Source organism: Prinia subflava, chromosome 3, assembly GCF_021018805.1.
Source record: "Prinia subflava isolate CZ2003 ecotype Zambia chromosome 3, Cam_Psub_1.2, whole genome shotgun sequence".
In the NCBI taxonomy this organism is placed as follows: domain Eukaryota; kingdom Metazoa; phylum Chordata; class Aves; order Passeriformes; family Cisticolidae; genus Prinia; species Prinia subflava.
Genome location: NC_086249.1, coordinates 65,681,019 through 65,699,577, shown reverse-complemented (window position 1 = coordinate 65,699,577; position 18,559 = coordinate 65,681,019). Strand labels below are relative to the sequence as shown.

General features: G+C 38.1%; 1 protein-coding gene across 1 annotated transcript in view; it reads right to left on the bottom strand.

Annotated features, from left to right (window-relative positions):
- GPC6 (glypican 6) overlaps window positions 1-18,559 on the bottom strand; it is a 727,192-nt gene that overhangs the window by 496,876 nt on the left and 211,757 nt on the right. Inside the window, exon 2 of the mRNA XM_063392301.1 lies at window positions 7,940-8,098. Coding sequence (XP_063248371.1) covers window positions 7,940-8,098 — 159 coding nt within the window. The remainder of the gene's footprint in view (window positions 1-7,939; window positions 8,099-18,559) is intronic.

The window sequence follows — 18,559 nt, the reverse complement described above, 5'->3', positions numbered from 1 at the left end:
TTGGACAATTGCAAGAATACATCAGCATTACGGACTTGAGGCTGAGTCTATTATTAATTCTATTCTTGTCCACATGCATCTGAAGCATCTTTAATGGCAGGGGGTTTAGTATTTGTAAAGCAGTAATTTTACTTATGGGTTGATGTTTTAAAGGATTGGACACTTAGAAAACAAAATTCATCATAAAATATTAAAACCATACACTGTTCAGAGCTTCACTGAAGATTAAATGCCATTGGAATTCAACAAGATAGTGTTTTTTTCAATCAGCATAAGATATTGACTGACCTCTATAATGCCTACCTGTCTCAGTATTGCAAATGTCTCTTCCCCTACAGAATACTAAAAAAGAAAAAAAAAAGAAAAAAAAAGAAAAAAAAAAAAAGAAGACTATGACTTCTGCAAAAGAGCAAAAAAAAAGCACAGAAGAGAGCCTCAAAGGTGTTTTAGATGTTTCACTCCTTTATTCTTTTCCTTGGGGTGGAATTTATCTGAACAAATGTGTAAGTAAGTCCAAAGTATAGGCATCCATGTCATAACTAAGTACCCTTTCTAATCCATATAGAGAAATACGTACTCCAGGGAAAGATTTTTTCAGATCTATTTGAGGCGTAAACTTTACACTAATGTGACTTGCACCCCTCATTCCCTGTTGACTACTGAGGGAACCTACAGGAACATTCAATATCATGGATATCAAACTGTCAGCAAGGCAAATTCTGCTTTGTGTTGCATGGGAAAAACACCATATCTCTGCCCTCTCAAAGTCTGACTGGATTTGGCTACCTAGACAACATGCTTTCTAATGAGCTCTATTTGAGAGTAGCTGATGCCCACCCACTCCAGCTCAGGGTAACAGCTTGCTCTTTGCTTTGCAGCTTCATCAATTTGATGCAGCTGGTTAGGATACTACTGCTCCTCTGACCAGCTGCACTTAGGAAATGAAACTGAGGAAGAGCAGAGCTCATCCAAATGCAGAAAGTGCATTTCCAACTGTGGGGAGTGTGCAAAAGATGTCCAATCTCAGAATGTTGCCTTTCAGTACTGGACTTGGCCAGGTTACAGGAACTAGCATCCCTGACCAGAAACTGTTCTTATTACTAGGGAAATCACTCCTATCCAAGTTTTGTAGGCTTGTTACCTCTCCTCTTTTGGTCAATTAAACAAAAAAAATTGCTTTAATGTAGTTCACAAATTTTGACATAATATGTGAAATAGATAAACAGTAATCTCAGGGCAAATCTTACAGGATTAGAGCCTAAAATTGTTTGCAGGCAATAAAGGTTTCTCTGAGGCTTTTATTAGCTCAGGTATAGAATATTTTATTTTCAAATTTGTGTTTCCTGTCAAGTTTAAAGTATGGAATCTCTTATTAAGAATCTCTTTAATGCTTAGAAATTTGTGCCAGATGTCCATAGAAGGCTTGCAAGCCTTTACATGCTACAAGTCAACGGATGCTCCATTTCTTTAAGCCTTCTATTTGCTCTAAGGTCTGAATTTTGGCAAACACAGAAGTTATGTAGTGTGTTAAACCACAAGATGAATTATATGTAAACTGTGGCCCTGCTAGCACTGTTACAGCCAAGCAGTTGTGGATTTTAAAAATCCACCTGTCCTGAAGTGGATTTTGCATTTGATGTGAAACATGTTGCAAAGCAACACTGAAATGTTGTAAAGGAAACAAAGTAAAAATAAACAAACAAACAGTCTTGGGTTGAAAAATGTAACCAAAAATGTGTATTCTATTTTCATCTGTTGGAACCGGTTGGGAGATATTGTTCTTTATCTCTTGTAACTCTAGGGGGGGAGAGGGCGGATGCCTTCTGTTAATGGGACACCTGATAACGCCAGACAAGGCAGTGCCTTCTTATCTGTTCCTCCACCCATCCTCCTCTGAGGGACATCAGCTGTGAATGGGCCATTTAAGGCCTCTCACATGACTGATAACATCACCTCATTCCATTGTGAGCTGCTCCACCCAGTGGGAGGAGCCAAAGCCTTTCCACCAGGATAAAACCAGCAATCCCAAACACCAGTTCAGCTGGTTTTCCACTGAATTCTTGGAGGAAGGCTGGACTGATCTCACCAGCACTGGACCCTTTTCTTTCCCTACAGGATTATCTCTACTTCACAGAACATCATCTGTTACTCCAGGAAGACTTATTTGGACTTTCAACACCGACAGAATAGTGTCTCTGACTCTGTCAGGATTTTCTGGGACTTTTGTTTGTTTGTTTGTTTGTTGTACTACTGCATTTTATTTTTTAATATTCCTAGTAAAGAACTGTTATTCTTATTCCTATCCCCATATTTTTGCCTGAAAGCTCCTAATTGCAAAATTGTAATAATTTGGAGGGAGGGGGTTTTTACATTTTCCATTCCAAGGCAAACTACTGTTTTCCCTGATAGATACCTGTCTTTCCAAACCAAGACACAAACAAACAAGCCACCACTATCTTGCCCAGAAGGAAGCTCCAAAATATCTGGTAATCTAGCTTTGGTATGGTGCAGCCTCAGACATGACAGTACTGGAAAAATATAAGTATGTATTTATTTAAGTTTCCCACACGCCAGAGAAGCCTCCTGCTTCCCAAACAGGTCTGTGGGAAAGGCAGTCCTTGAAGACTTCCTGCTTCCAGAAACCAAACAACTAAGCCAAAAATCTTCATGTGGAAACCATTTCCTTTTGCTTTGGATACATGGAAAGTAAAGCATTAAAAAATATCCTGCTGGAAATCCATCCTTTGCCTGCTGAATATGACAGCACCAGGTACAAGTGGCCTGTGTTGCTGTATTCCCCCTCCTCTGCAGAAATCCACAGAGGTCAGTGAGCTTAGAGGCATAAGCTATAGCTCAAGGTAGGCTGGCAGGCTGTACAGCAAAAGTAGGAGGAAGGGGGAGCAGAGACTTACACTGGCCATGCAACTGAACTTCAGTGTATTCCAGCTTCAAGCACCTCCATTATTTCACTTTTCACACTTCTTTTTGCCAAGTGTAATGAGAGAGTTATACCTGGCCATAATAGTTCATCCCTTTGAAAAGTTCTGACTTTGTTGGAAACCAACTTCACAAAACACTTTTTTTTTTAGCTCTAGTATCAAGGAAAGATTCAAACCTGCTATTTTTCTCCAAGTTCTTTCACACAGTGTGCAAGAAAAGGGAATACAGCGTGTCTGGGATGTTAGCTATTCTTGTAGGTATGATTATGGGAGATCATCTGTGAAACTTTCTTTGCTGCCCTGTAATTTACACCACTACTGCTGGTAATGACTGTAAGATATATATGAGCGTCACTAATGGGTATGGATCACTGTTCTCCTAGACTGCAAAGAAAGGGAGCACAGGGAATGATGGCACTGTATGATAGATCAATGCAGCTGCAGATTGGTCCTTAGGCTATTCAGGTTATTTTCCTTAAAAGGCATCATGCCTCACACATTCTGCTGAAGGCTATCCATATCCATTCAAGTTCATGACAGCTATTCTTCGACATTCCTTCATTTTTAACACCACTGCTAAGACTGCTAGGGTAATTTTTAATGAGAATGAGGAGAGAGTGTTTTTTATCAGGTTCAGATCTATTTAGCTTAAATTAAAACTCTTTGTTATATTTTTCCCTATATTTATTCAAAGGATCAGTGAGAAAATGTCACTGAGCAGCTACTTGTCTCCTCATTAACATTCATGACAAAACCTTCCGGCCGGGCTGGTTTCATTTGCTGATGGAGCAATACTTAAAAGAAATTGGCTTGTGTGTGAAACAGCTGCTCAGCAATGTCACTATGCAAGGGAACTGGTGATAATAAGATGATACTATTACAGCTATACTGGGAGCATAATATATTTTAAGCTGCTTTGAGGTATACAGTAGAGGTCCAAGAACTGGAGCATGATTGCTTGTCTGTTGTTAGGAATAGGAAACAGCTGACCATTATGTGTCTGCTTATATGGGTTAGTCTTACACAGCCTAGAATTAAGAGGAAAATTCATATCTGCTGGAATTCTTCACTTCCTGTGTTTCCTATCTGCTGGAAAGGCTTCTTGTTTCTTTTCCTAGTGTCTGGAAGTGTATGTATGTCCCACTGCCAAAACCGGTATTGCACTCTTGCTAGGATCATTGAGCACTTCTTGTTTCATAGGAACTTTTCTCATGTCAAAGCTTTATTTATTTGGCAAGATTCTTAGGAGTAGATTCTATGGATCCTCACACACCTTTTAGTGAAATTCCACATGCTGATTTTGCTTGAAATGACCATCCAGTATGTCAATACAAATGACAAATGACAAATATGCAGATGGCAGCAATGCAGATGTAAACATCTGCACATAAGGCTCAGCCAAGAAACAACTAGCAGCTGGCATTATGTTGTGTAGTGACTTATGAACACCACTTGTCTAGAAGGTGGAAACTGAATGAAAAATTATTGTGTCAGAGCTTTGGTTCTGAGATCTTTGAACCTCATATACTATGGGGAATAAATGAGTCTAGAAGAATGGATCAGTCAAAAGTCTCAATACAGTGACAGCCCTTTAAAATTGTGAAGTACAAATGAATAAGAAATGAAAGCTTATAAAGGGCTTTAGGATGCAAGAACTGACTGGCAGTTAAAAGAAAGGTATAATTTTTCTCATCACAGATGGTTCCAAATCACCTAGTAATTTCTAAAGTTCTCTGTTACAAATTTCATCCTTAGCTTCTATTGCTTTCAATTATTACAGGAATTTTTTTCTTGTAGAGATTTAGAAGTACCACACTTCAGGTGAAACAAAAATATAAAACTGACACAAAAAGTATTAGGGACACTGCCAGCAAGCTGAGGGAAGGGAATCTTCATCTCAGCTCAGCATTGATAAGGGCATAGATGGAGAGTTAGGCCCAGGTCTGCACTCCCCAGTACAAGAGAGAACTGGTGCACTGGTGCAATCCAAACAAAGGGCAATAAGATGATGAGGGGACTGGACTACCTATCCTAAAAGCAGAGGCACAGAGAGTTGGGACTGTTCAGCCCAGAGAAGAGAAGGCACAGGAGATCTCATCAAAGTGCATAAATATCTAGTGGGGGGATATACAGCCCAGTGACAGCAATGGGTACGCTCTAAGAAAAATAAAGCAAATCAGGAAATTCCATGTAAGTGCAAGAAAACACTTTATTGTGAGGATGTAGCACAAGTAGCTCAAGTAGCTCAAAGATGCTGTGCAGTCTCTATCCATGGAGGTATTAAAAATGTGGCTGCACATGATTCTGGGTGACCTGTGATAGCTGAGCCTGCTTGGAGCAGGAGGATGACAAAGCCACCCCTATCACATCTCAGCCATGCTTGGATTCTGTGATTCAGGGTAAGAATGCTTGGCTCATCAAGGGCTAAACAGACAACGTTCAACTTACAGCACACTGAGTTTCCTTTTAGATTAGTTCATGAATAGGAATCTGGGAAAAAATCCTGAAAAGGAAAACAGATCTCAAATTGCCTCTCAAAATGGAAACCATAACATCATTCCATCTATGCTTAAGCATATGGTTGCGGAGCAGAAAACAAATTAAGAAAGGCAAGGCTTATGAAGGTCAGATCAAAATTCAAAAGAGTTCACATACCTCAGAAAATCTTATGTTGCAAAACTCAGCATTACCCTAAGACATCTAGTACAGCATTAAAAAATCCCTGTAAAATCTACAAGATATCCCTTTAATGTTCTTTCAACAGTTCTCAAAATTATATGAATGTCTGAACAAAAAAGAGCTTGGCAGCAACTATAGTTAAAATTAACTCCTCAAGGGAGCAACACTGATATCTATTTCAACGTTACTTAGATATCCATACATTCTTTTAGTGCTTACATGTGCTGCTCTTGACAAACACAGGTACTGTGCTAAACTTCCATAAAATCATCACAATTGGCTGTATCTGTTTTGCTATTTGTGGTGTACTAGCATTAAATAGCAGAATCATGTATCAGAATTCCTTTGTGTAATTACAGTACCAAATTAAACAACAATAATAAAAAAATGGATTATACTTGAACACTTAAAACATAGACCTTAGCTATCAATCTTAATAATTCTTTATATTGAAAAGCATCATCGTATTTTAAACTGCAAAAAATCTAGCTGATTTTACACTGGAAGTCTGTAAGGTGAATATATTTTTCCATTAATGTTTTTGCCCTTCTGGAAAGAAACAGTTTTTCCATACAAGTGAATAAATTTTGAATAGGTTTAGAAGAGCATTGAAATCCTGAAAGCATACACAAAGTTCAAATGTTCTCTGATAAGACATCACATTTCAAATTCCCTTTAAAACATCAATAATAAGATAGAAGAAGCAAGTTAGTTTTTTATTCCCTTAGTTTCTGTGGAGCAGATCCCAGAGTGGAGTATTTACACCCAATCAGGAATGTTCAACCATACCTTACCGTCAGTATTAAGACACAGAACTTGAGATTACTGAAAAAGCTGTAATGTCCTCAAGTTCAATGCAATACAGAAAGGCCTGAAGTTGACAGAGAATTAGCAAAGTGCTGTCTGTCAATGACCCCAGTGTTTTCAGTGTGCTGCATGGTCACTGAACACCAGCAATCACCCCAGTTTCCTTCTAAAAAAAAAAAAAAAAGCTCTGTCTATGCCATAGATGGTTTGAAATGTCTGTACTGCTTGCATACTTGTGGAAAACTACACACAACTTCTAGATTTTTATTTTTTTAGAACCTTTGAAGACAAGTAATATTTTTAAAATCCACTACAGTAAAAAAATTACACTTTTACATTAAAAAGGGAAGTCATCACAGTTCAGAGTCATCCCCACCTTCCAAGGACACTCTCTAAATTACATTAACATCTGATCAGCTGCAGGGGACTTTCCTCCAGCTCATCCTCATATTACACTTTTTCCATTCCTTTGTTTTTTGTAATTCATTTTTGCTTCTGTGTCACATAGAGAGAATCAATACTGGGAAAAAATCTTTAATTGGATAATAATACAGAACTACCCTAAGGAGTTAGAGACATATTCACTTCTTTTTGAATGGAGACCAAAGAGTTTTGAAGCAAGCTTCTAGCTTCAGAGATAACACTTCCACCATTCCCCTAAAAGTGTGCATAAGATCCATCATCAGGGGTTAGTCAGCTTTACCCACCAATTTGCAGGCTTTGCACCTGTATGCAACTCTGCAATTCTCTTTGCAATGCTGATTTACACCTCTCAGTGCCAGACCCTTTTCAACTTACGCATATGCAGAAATGCTGCATAAAAACAGCTTATGTTCATTATCAAAGACAAACTTAGCAAATTGTGACACCGTAACCTTGATCTTGAAAAGATCTTATAAAGGCTGATCACAAGGAAATAAAACCCTCAAACTGCTCTTTTCTGTTCTATCTAGGTAGAAAAGATGTGTTCAGTACTGGTTAAGTGGTTTGGATGATAATCTCTCTCAAACACAACTTGAGGCCTTAGTGTTTGGAAGCCAAAAGCCCTCTTAGAGCCTCTGTACATCACAAGAAAATTATGCAGGAAAAAAACAACAGCCTTAAGGCTATAAAAAGGCAGACTACACAAATACTGCTCTGCAATAACAAAAAATCATGGGAGATCCACAGTTCATTTTGCAACAGTGAACATAATTACAAACCTAAATTTTGCATTTGAAACTGAGACAAAAATTATAAACCTCTCTATGCATATCTAATCTCTTTTTTCAACATTAGCCAAGCCTGCAGGCACTTAACAGTCTGATTCTTGATGTCATTGTAATTAAAGGCAATACTCACAAGGCTGATAAGCATGCCAGCTGTAAATTAACCCTTACCTTAGCCAAACTGACAACTGCAAACGTGGTATCTAATCATAAAGAAAAGAGCACTAGAATTTATTATGGATATTATGGATATTATGGCTTTTAAATCCCATAACCTTGAAAATAAGTAAATGATATCCAGCCTACCGTCAAACTTCTTGTGCCGGGATACGAAAGTCGTGCGTACAAAGTGACTTGTCTCCTCCACCAAGTTTTCAAACTCCAGCTTGCTCTGTTGGCTTAACTTGTCCTCCATTTCTGAGGTGCAGCATGTATATTCCTGAGGGCAGATTCTCAAATGTTCCCCTGGAATCACAAGAAAGGAAGGAATTAGAAATATCTGAATACAGACAGAAATTTGCCAGAACCAAGTATATGTGATGGCTCTTCAGTTTGGGTGGGCTACCCAAGGTGCTTCTTAAGGCTTGACTTAAAGAGCTTGACAGGAAACATCTTGAATTTGTACCAACAACTTTGCTATAGCTGGGTATTCCTCGCAGGGGCGAGGAGACACACTTTGCAGTTGTTTTGATATTTCAAGAAGTAAAACTGCCTCACACCCAAAGTGTTCTCCCGCTCTGAAGAAGCCTTCCACATTTACTGAAGGGTACTTAAAATTTGAAAAACAATTGCTTGCTTTCTGTTTGTATTTAAATTGCCTGGAGAAATACAAAGCGATATGACCTATTGCAAGTCATTGGAGACGTCAAAAATTGCAAAACAGAAATTATGCCTTTGTTGTCAAAACCTAAAGAACAGAAATTACACATTTCTGTAGACGGGTCCCGTTTGCCCAAGTGCACCAAAACATTCTTCCCTTCTCCGCTTCCTTCCCTTCTGCTTAAGTGTATTTTAATGATTATGTTTGGGTGGCACAGGTTTTCTTGGGCAGCATTTCTTGTCAGACTGAGCAAGTGCTCTGCTGAATAGGAGAAAGCAACAAAGAGTTTAATTAATGCTTATGTTATATGGAAATGCAATGTAAAAGGTAACGAAAGTCTCTTATTTAATTCAATAGATTTATCTCTTGAAGCACTCTGCCAGTTCTTCTGACAATATTGCTTTCTTCAGTACAATTTGCACATGGAAACCAATTCTTCAGCTCATGAAATTAAAATGGTCTGTTATTACATAAAATGTGAATTTCCAATTGACACTGTACTAAGGGTGTCAGAAACATTTAGCTTGGTTTGTACAAAGGCAGAAAATCCTACCATTTCCTCTTGAGAAATAAAAAGAATGATCTGCCTGTATGATTAAAGTTACTTGTAAGGCAATGAAAACATTTAGCTTTCTGTACACCAAATCCTGATTAAAAATCCCTCTGCAAATCTCTTAAAGGTGCAAATAAAATGATATACAAAGCCCAAGGGTTAAATAAATACTGGGGATCTGATTCTCATTTATATCGAGGCTCCTTTCTACCACTGCTGAGCCATAAAGAAGACTTAAATGCAATTTATACCTACTTTAAGGCTGCTTTTCACCATTCTTATTATGTAGTGAGGAGAACCAGGCCCTAAGTTTTATGCTCCCCAGGGGTATAATACATTTAACTGCTGCATCATTTTGAAGACAGCATCAAAAAGAGGTTTGCACATGCTTAGAATAAACATTGTCTTGAGTTTGCCCTCACCTTATTTCAATTTGTGTTTCAGTTCTTGAATGAAGTATTTTAATTTGAAATTTACTTATTCCTCAGCCCTGACTCCTCACCCCATCTTAATTTGTTTTTTTCTGCAAGAGTTCCTAATATATGAATTGTAATGTCATGAGGTTTCTTTTAGCAGTCTCAAGACTTTTTAAAAGCTCACAGCTATACATCTTCAGAAACCACCATTTTGTTATTACCAGTTACTGTATGGCAGTATTACCTACAAGTCCCAGTCAAGTTCCAAATGAACCATGATATAAAACTTTGTATAAACCTGGGAAAAAATTATATCCCATGACCATCAAATTAGCGTAAGGATTGCTTCCCATGTCTGCTACACCCTCCCACCACAAGAAATTAATTCCTCTCCATCCTCAAAGTCACACATCTAAGCCATAAACAACACATACAGGGACTGGTGAGCCAGCTGCTGTCAAACATAAAAGATAGTGGCAAACTAATGTTTGCCTTACCCTCTACATCTCTGTCTCATTAAACTGCAAGTATTCAACAGGTAAGGGAGGTACCATAACATGAAACAATAAAGGTTATTTCAGTATCAGTAATGTGAGTTTTTATTAGATGTCAGAAAGACAAGTAAAGCTGAAATATTGTGTCATTAGAAACAGTGCTGTGTGCTTGATTAAATAAAAAAATATCCCATCCATAATGTCTGGAACCCCTTTTCTCAATAAATCCAGGGGTTTTTCTTTATTGAAAATACCTACTTTCCAAGTTCCAGTCAGAGTGGTAGTTTATGCTTTTTATTATGATAATGTCCTCTAGTGCCATTGCAGCTAAGAATTTTTATAAAATTCGCTTTTCTTTCCTCTCTTAATCTAAAGTCCTTATTCTTTTTTGCCTGGCTCTTTTTCAGAATTGTCAGGCTATAAGCTGGACTAATGGTAGTCATCATGGCACTGTGCTTAGTAAGTAACAGCCATGAGTCTAAATTTTTTAAGAGACTGTATTATGCTGAGTGTTATGACAAATAAAATTCTATTGAACAGCCATTTTTGGAGAAATAGTAATGTTTTGTTTCTCTAATTAATTTAGAGTCTTAGTTTTGCTTTGCTACAAGTATTTCTCACTTTGATTGCTACAAACTCCTTCAGATTCCTACTGCGTTGTCTTCTTATACATGTATTATTAAGTTTCTTCCTTTTAATTCACTAGTTATTCCTTCATTCAGGAGGCTCTTGACTCTAGGAATTCACATTTATCAGAAACACTCACGACTTCTACATTAACTCATGACCCCACTGCTTTTTTCTCCCAACAAATGTCTTCCCTAAATAATCTATACTTGTCACCCACCATCATCACAAAAATTTTGTTTTACAATAATGAACTTTTTTCAAAACACATTTCTAGTTCTTCTATCCTCCCTGTCCATATATTCCCTGCATTTCTGTAGAAAGAAATAATAATGGAAATATTGTGCTACTCTTCATATTCTGTTCTGAGATTTTTGCTTCCTTCTCTTTCCTGCACTGGAGGATCAGGCCAGACTACAGATAAAGCAAAAGCATTTTCCACTGGTCCACACAATGGAGTCTTTGTATGCCTAAGATGTTCAAGTTAATTTTGTAGAAATAAAGTTTTTAGAAATTTTTGCTCATAAGCCCTGCAATGTTTATACTGACCACGACTGCACTTTCTAGAAGTTTATAACTTGGACAAAAGCTCATGTACTTTCCTGGGAATGGCAAATGGAAACTCTCTGACAAAGTAATTTCTGTATGCTTAATCCTTTTTTTCCTTTTTAAAAGCATGATTCTCATTTTGTGCTTGTTTTTATCAAACTTCCATCAAATGTCAGAATTGCCAGCTCAGTAGTTCATTCCTTGTCAAAAAACCAAAAAGGACACACTGCTCAACATAAAAGTAGGGGGTTTGTTTGTTGGGGTTTTTTTGTTGGGTTTTTGGTGGGTTTGTTTTGTTTTGTTCTGTTTGTTTGAGGGTTTTTTTTTGTTTTGGTTTGGTTTGGTTTGGTTTGGTTGTGTTGTTAGTTTGGATATTTTTAATTAAGGGGTGTGTGCTTTATTTTGGATTTTTTTCTTCTTTTGTGCAAATCTGTGACCTGAGAGGGTGTTTGTATTGGAAATAATTCTCCAGGCTAATTTGATTGTGCTTCCTTTGATTTTTTGAATTGGATCATTTACCATTTGCATTTTGTAAAACATTGTTCTATTACCATAGAAAGAGTTTAATCACTAATTTGTGTATTTACATACCTCAAGTATTTTGCAGGCTGAAAATGTGCTCATAACTAATGTACCCATTCTTGCCCTGGGAAACTCCATATGGTCTAGGTTCTTATGCTAAACTTAGCAACGATTTTTATGGCACAAGTGGCATTGGTTATTCCTGACTAGTTTTTCCTTGCTGGAAATGGTGTCTCCCCAAACAAGTTTGACACAAATGTAGTTATACTGCACCAGCATTCTGCCAGGCTGAACAGCTATTAACTCAATATTCCCAGCGACCTACCACAACTCTTCTAACCACTGTTTCCAGCTGAAGATGCTGACCTACATATCTCTCCTCATGTGGCTTATGTTATATAAATCAAATCAATTGCCTACTACAAATTCAGCTACCAGTATTCAATTTCAGTTTTATTACAGCTGTAATCTCACACCTGCCTTCACATGATCCAAATTGGCAAGTTTTGCAGTTGAAATTGGCAATCCTGCTAGCAATGCTTCTTTGAAGTGTGATAAAGCAATTTATAAAGAACTTGTTTTATATTCAGATGTATTGCTGTTTGGTGTCCTTAAAACGTGCTACAAAACTCAGAAGTCTTTAAAAAATCGCAACTTACAGCTCTCAAGCTGAATAAATGCTCTTACTGTGTATCAAAATGCTGGAACTGATCTGAGCGTGGTAACTACTTGCAGAAGATACAGTCTGAAGGATCAGTAAACCCTATGGAATATAACATGGCCATTAACAATTTAACCACCAGATTTCCTGAACACCTTGGCTACATTATTAAATGGAAGTGTTATCACATAACATATTTAACATCAGGAAGAATTTTTTATGGCTCATGTTGCAAGCTTAGCAATTTTGGAAGCAATTCTTTCTCAGGCAGTCAAAATTTTATAGTTCCTATCCTAATCATAAATTTAAAATCCTGACAGTGGTCTGTTCACAGAATGGTAGGGCTAACTGTATGACTGGGGAGAACAGAAATAGTCATCGCCCTGCTTCATAAATCCAGCAATGAATAAAAATTATTAAATAAAAGGGGTAAATTAAAGGTGTGCTTTCAAACTTGATCACCTTGTATGCATCAACAGAGCCTAAAAGAAGATAGCTCCACGTTCCTCATCTCGCAGGTTATATTGATGTCATTTGGCTTTGTCATTAGCTGTGCTCTTTTAAACTTGAAATACTTGCTTCAGACCTGCCCATATGCAGCCACTTGTGGAGAAAGCAGTGGAATTTATTAACAGTATGGACTTTAGAAAAGACAAGTATCTAGTCCTGCACCTGGAAGAGAACAGCCGAAGAGCCTGGTACACGTTGACACCTGTGTGGCTGGGGAGCCGCCTGGCTGAAAAGGATGGGGGCTGCTAGAGGACACCCAGCCAACAGGAGTCAACAATACCCTGCAACAGCAGATGTAAATCTGATCCTGGGCTGCATCCCCAGGGACATCACTAGCAGAGGTAGAGACATAATCATCCCACTACACTCAGTGCTTGTCAGGCTGGAGCACCATGCCCCATTCTGGGCCCCACAAGTCAGGAAAGATGCAGACTGGAGAGGGTCCAAAGGAACAACACCAAGATGATCAAAACACTGGAGAACCTGCTGTGTAAGGGAAGACTGAAAGAGTCAGTTTTTTTACCCCTGGAGAAAGAGAAGGCTCGGGAGACACTCAATCGAGATATTACAATACTTAAAGGGAAAGTACAAAGAGGATGGTGCCTCTCTCTTCACAAGGACTCACATGGAGAAGACAAGGGTCAAAAGATACATATAGTACCAGGAGAAGTTTTACCTTGGCATTAGAAAAACATTTCTTAAAGTGACAACAATCAGTCACTGGGCAACCTTCCCAGGGACATGATGGATGCCTCATTGCTGGAGGTTTTCAAGATTTGATTGGATAGGGTGTTAGTTAACCCCATCTAGTCTCCCTTTCCCTCAGCACCTGAGACCAGATGATCTGCCAGCACTCCTTTCAAAGTGGGCTCTTCAGTGGTTCTGCCATTAGGTACGTCAGAACTTCCTACTTCTCAGAATTATAAAGGACTGGAACCACTTGTCTTCTGTTTCTAAGTTAACATTTCGCACCCAGTTTCCTGTATTTTTTTATTATTTTAAAAGAGTATTTAAAACCATGATAAACAGAGTTAAAAGAAAACCCTCATTCAACTTTAACCCTTGCCCATTGTTTTGAGATTTGGATCATTTTCAGTATGGGTGATGATGTTTCTGAATAACTACTTCTTTAAGTTTTCAATTTAAGCTCTCTGGAGAAATCAGAAGTACAGGAAGCTCTTAATGATCACATTATTAATTTTCTGTTAGAGAAAGCTATACTTCTCCAATACACTTACACCATTCTGCCACATCTGCTAAGATAGTGCTGGAGAAGAACTTGACTAACAATCATCTTCAATTTAAAAAAAAACACTCAAACAGAACTATCATGTTTTCTGCATTAACTTATTTAGCAGTTAAAAATAAATTGGAAACATGAGTTTTAGCATTTCAGGCAATATTCAAATAGGAAAAATTAAAATATCATTTTGTTGGACAAAACCCTGCTCTCTATCCAAAAAGTCCTAAGGCTCCTTCTGACTTTGTAATTATTTTCTCTGTGGGGTATAACAGCCCTGCAAGCAGCCTCTGTAAAACTGCACCTGACATTCAAGTCACAGACTGAACTTTCCTACTCAAACTAAAAGGAAACAGATTATGTTTTAAATTAATTCCATCGTAATATTGGCCTGACAAGTGATGACAGGAGCAATATTTGCACAGAAAATGACAGCTGGAGGAAGGGAGGGAAACCTGTCTGTAACACACAGATCGTGCCATCAGACACAGCTCTCCAAATTTTAATCAAAGGAATTTTGAACCTGAAAACATGTCTGGTGGACTCCAATAAATCTGTGCAACTACCCCAAGAAAGAAACTGACTCATTTGTTTGCCTGGACTCAAATCATTTTTGCTCAGATTCTTTTTGTTCCTAGAATTCTTTGAGGTCAATTAAAAAATGAATGCCTTCCAAACGGACTGATAATTAGTTAACAGTCTCTTCATTACAGGTCCCACAGGGAACATTCATTTACAAGAAGCCCTGACCCTGTTGTCCTTGGGAAGATTTCAGTAATAAGTTACTGAAGCTGAGGCCAAGGCTAACTTGTTCAGACTAAGACTATACAGATGCTAAAGAAAGAACTGAAGTCCCTTGAGTATTCCTGACTAAACTACTAGAGGCAGTACCACTTCTCCAACACTCAGGATCATTTTATTTTCCAAGCGTACACAGTCAGACAAATTGTTTTTTGATAGCACGGTTTGTGAGAAGAATCTTTAGTTGCCTTTGTATTCCTGGCTTTGTGCTCAGTGCCTTGTGGACAGTAAAGCAAGGCTGTGATTCAGCACTGATAGTTTCATCATCTCACTGGCTATGTGGCTGCAATCTTCTGATTTCAAAGCACGCTACCACCTGGGAACAGTGGCCAACTCACGCTCCTCCTCCATTGATTTTTGCTGTTTATTATGTCCCCTACTATAATAGCAGAAATATCTTATTACCATTATGGTGAGAAGTAGAATACAAGCAGCATATTGCTTTGCCATGACCATAAAAAACAATGCAAGGCAGGCTTTAAATTTAATCCACCCTCAGAAGAATTATGATTAAGATAGCAGGATGAGATTGTACACATTCATGTATTTATAAAGATTTTAATCAACATTCTTCATGTAAAACTGAAATCCAAAGATGTGATTGTAGCACACGGTGTATCAGCCAGATTTACACCACTTAGGTCATATACCTACCAAAATAGTGTTGCAGTAAGAGAACCTGATGGACTTAGCTTCCTGGGACTGAGTATGCTGTACTGCCCAAACCAGTCCTTTAGGGAGTTATACCATTTCTAATATACATACATCAAAGCTTAAAGCTGAATGAGATACAGTCATGGCATTTGATTGAACTGCCAAGTGTATTTTAAGGCTGTGCAGATCCCTTGCTAATCACTGTATTGTCACGCATAAAATCCATTTTTCTAAAATACTAAACTTTACAACAACTGTTTAAGAGTCATTAATCAAAGTGCTCTTGTCTTATTCACAGGGATTCAATCAGCCCAATGAAACCTTTTTGTGCTACCACTAAACAGATTAATCTAGGTGTTTTGTCTTTTGATTAATGATAACATGCTTTCCTGAAATGCCAGTCACAGAAACAGCTCAGGAAGACAAACATGATAAATGTTGAGTTGGTCATAAGTCATACACTGTAATGGATACACCAGTGGTAAGACTTTGGTGCCTGTGCCATAAGCTCTTTATTGAAATATTTTCCAGCCTAATCTCTTTCTCAGTTCCTCAGGAAAAAGACACTACAAAAAGGGATGCTACAATTTGTAAATATCTAAGACTTTGAGATCCTGGAGTGTGTCCAGAGAAGGGCAACAGAACTGGTGAAGAGTCTAGAGCACAAGTTCTGTGAGAAGCTGCTGAGGGGGCTGGGGCTTTTTAGCCTGGAGAAAAGGAGGCTCGGGGTAGACTCTCTACAACTGCCTGAAAGGAGGATAGAACAAGGTGAAGGTTGGTGTCTTTCCCCCAGGTAACAAGTGACAGGACAAGTGGAAATGGCCCTAAGTTGTGCCAGGGTAGGTTTAGACAGGATATTAGGAAAAATTTCTTCATGGAAAGTCTTGTCAAGCCCTGTAACTAGCTGCCCCAAATAATTCTAGAGTCACCATCCCTGGAGATATTTAAAAGATGTGCAGATGTGGCTCTTAGGGACATGGCTTATTGGTGGCCTTGGCAGTGCTGAGTTATCAGTTGGTCTCTCTTCATGGTCTTTTCCAACATAATGATTCTATCATTCTAGCAATGAATTTGAGAAGGGTACTTCAGAGGTCCTGGCAGAGCAGGCATGACATCGTCCTTGACTTTGAGTGGTTTCCCAGCTTGAAGGAGGACACAGGGCAGGTGTGTCCTGCACTGCTGATGCTGCAAGCTTGGGAATGTAGGCAGCTCTGCAGTGTAACAGAAAAACCTGTTTACTGTGTCATGGTGTTTTTATAATCAATATTTTCCAGCAGAACACCATTTGCTCTGAAAAAACTTTTAGATCACCCTAATTAACAGAAACTATGCTTCCATAGTATCATCCAGCCACAGTAATCACTGCCAAAAGGAAAAAGAAAGCTTTTGAGAGGATAGCAGCTTAGCCACAACAATTTCCCTCTTCCACTATTCCCAACAGGGTTTGAGATTGAATCTATTGTTAGCCCTACAGAGTGGGCATTTTGTTTTTTTGTTCATGTGGGAGTTTTTGTTTTGGTTTTGCTTTGGTTTTGGTTTTTTTTTCCCCCCAGATTCAGACACAAAACAAACCTGAACAATTTCTTTTTAGCTTTTTTTATTATTGTGCTTCTCTCGACACCCTCTATGGACTGCGATACTTGGTAAGGGTCCTTCAAAAATCAATAACTGAATGTTTCTTCAGGTGTTTTAATGCTGAATGTTTGACCTTTATGATTAAAGATCATCTTGAAAGGAAATCCCCTATCTGTGTCTAGTCTTCTCTTACATAATCACATTTTTGAATGGACAACTTTGACTGTAAATTAAAAGGTTTCAGTGCACTTTTATAGACTTAATCAAAGCATTTAAATATAGAAGAATAAAGTAACAAGCTATACTTGTTTTACTAATCCTTTCGAGAATTACTTTTACCTTCTTAATATACCTTTTTTTGGGGGCCCATTTCTTCAGTATAAATCACAGCTTTTGACTGGCAGCCACAGCAGTGACCAACCTCCCATTAATTTGTAGCTATTAAAATAAAAACCCAAAATACCTGAAAAAATAACCAAACTTAAATTTATTTATTAAAGGAACATAATCTTCAGGGTTTGACAGGCATCATATTTTCCTTGAAGAAGCTTAATAATTCTTCTTCGTTATGATTAAACGGGCTATTTCTTATAAAGAATACTAGGCACTCTTCGGTACTATTTACTCTGTGTACTTTGGCTGACCTAACACAGACGGATATTACCCAAAGTGAGTACTTGTCTCTTGGAGAAAATTTTTTTCAGATGTATTGCAGATTGAGCCAGAAAGAAAGCTGGCAAAGACTATGCCAGTGTCCTTTGTGCTTTTTGCCTTTAGTATAAATAAGACTGTAAGGCATTTGTCTGAATTCAGATCACCTTCAGTACATTCCTGTCCGAGTTCCTTCTCTCAGAAGCTACACAGAATAAAGTATTCCCTGGCCGTTGCTGCATGGATGGAGCCAAATTAAGGTATCACAGTAATGACAGACAAAAATGTAAGGAAGTCTCTGAGGATGTCTATACAAACCTCAAATGACTGCTCATCTTATCCCAAAAACTGTTTAAAAAACCCTATAAAATACATCAATCCATGCAAGCCAGCATTGCAGATGCAGATATGAAGTTTTATTATTATCTCTGATGGTCTAAAAGTAAGGAATTCTCATTGCCTGGGGAAGGGCCTAATGCCTCCCCTGGGTGCCTTGGGTTAAATAGCTTGAACTTGCCTTCCTTCACTCCCTTCTCCTCCTCTTTAGAGCCCTGCAGCCCTGCCAAGGGGCTCTATGATTGTGTCATCTGAGCAAAAGTGGTGCTCATTTACACCCCTAATAGGGAGTGACTGTGATTATCTATAGAAATCTCTGCAAACAGCAAGAATAAATCTGTAAAGTAAAAGCTGGGTCAACATGTACATAATTCCAATATGAATCATGCACATTTAGGAAAGAGTAATATTTTGGGGTTTTTTGTTATAAACTATGAGCTGTATTTCAACCCCGAGCTCAACAGCAGCAGTAATAAATATATTACAGCACTTTCTTGTGCTCTGTTGGAGTAATATA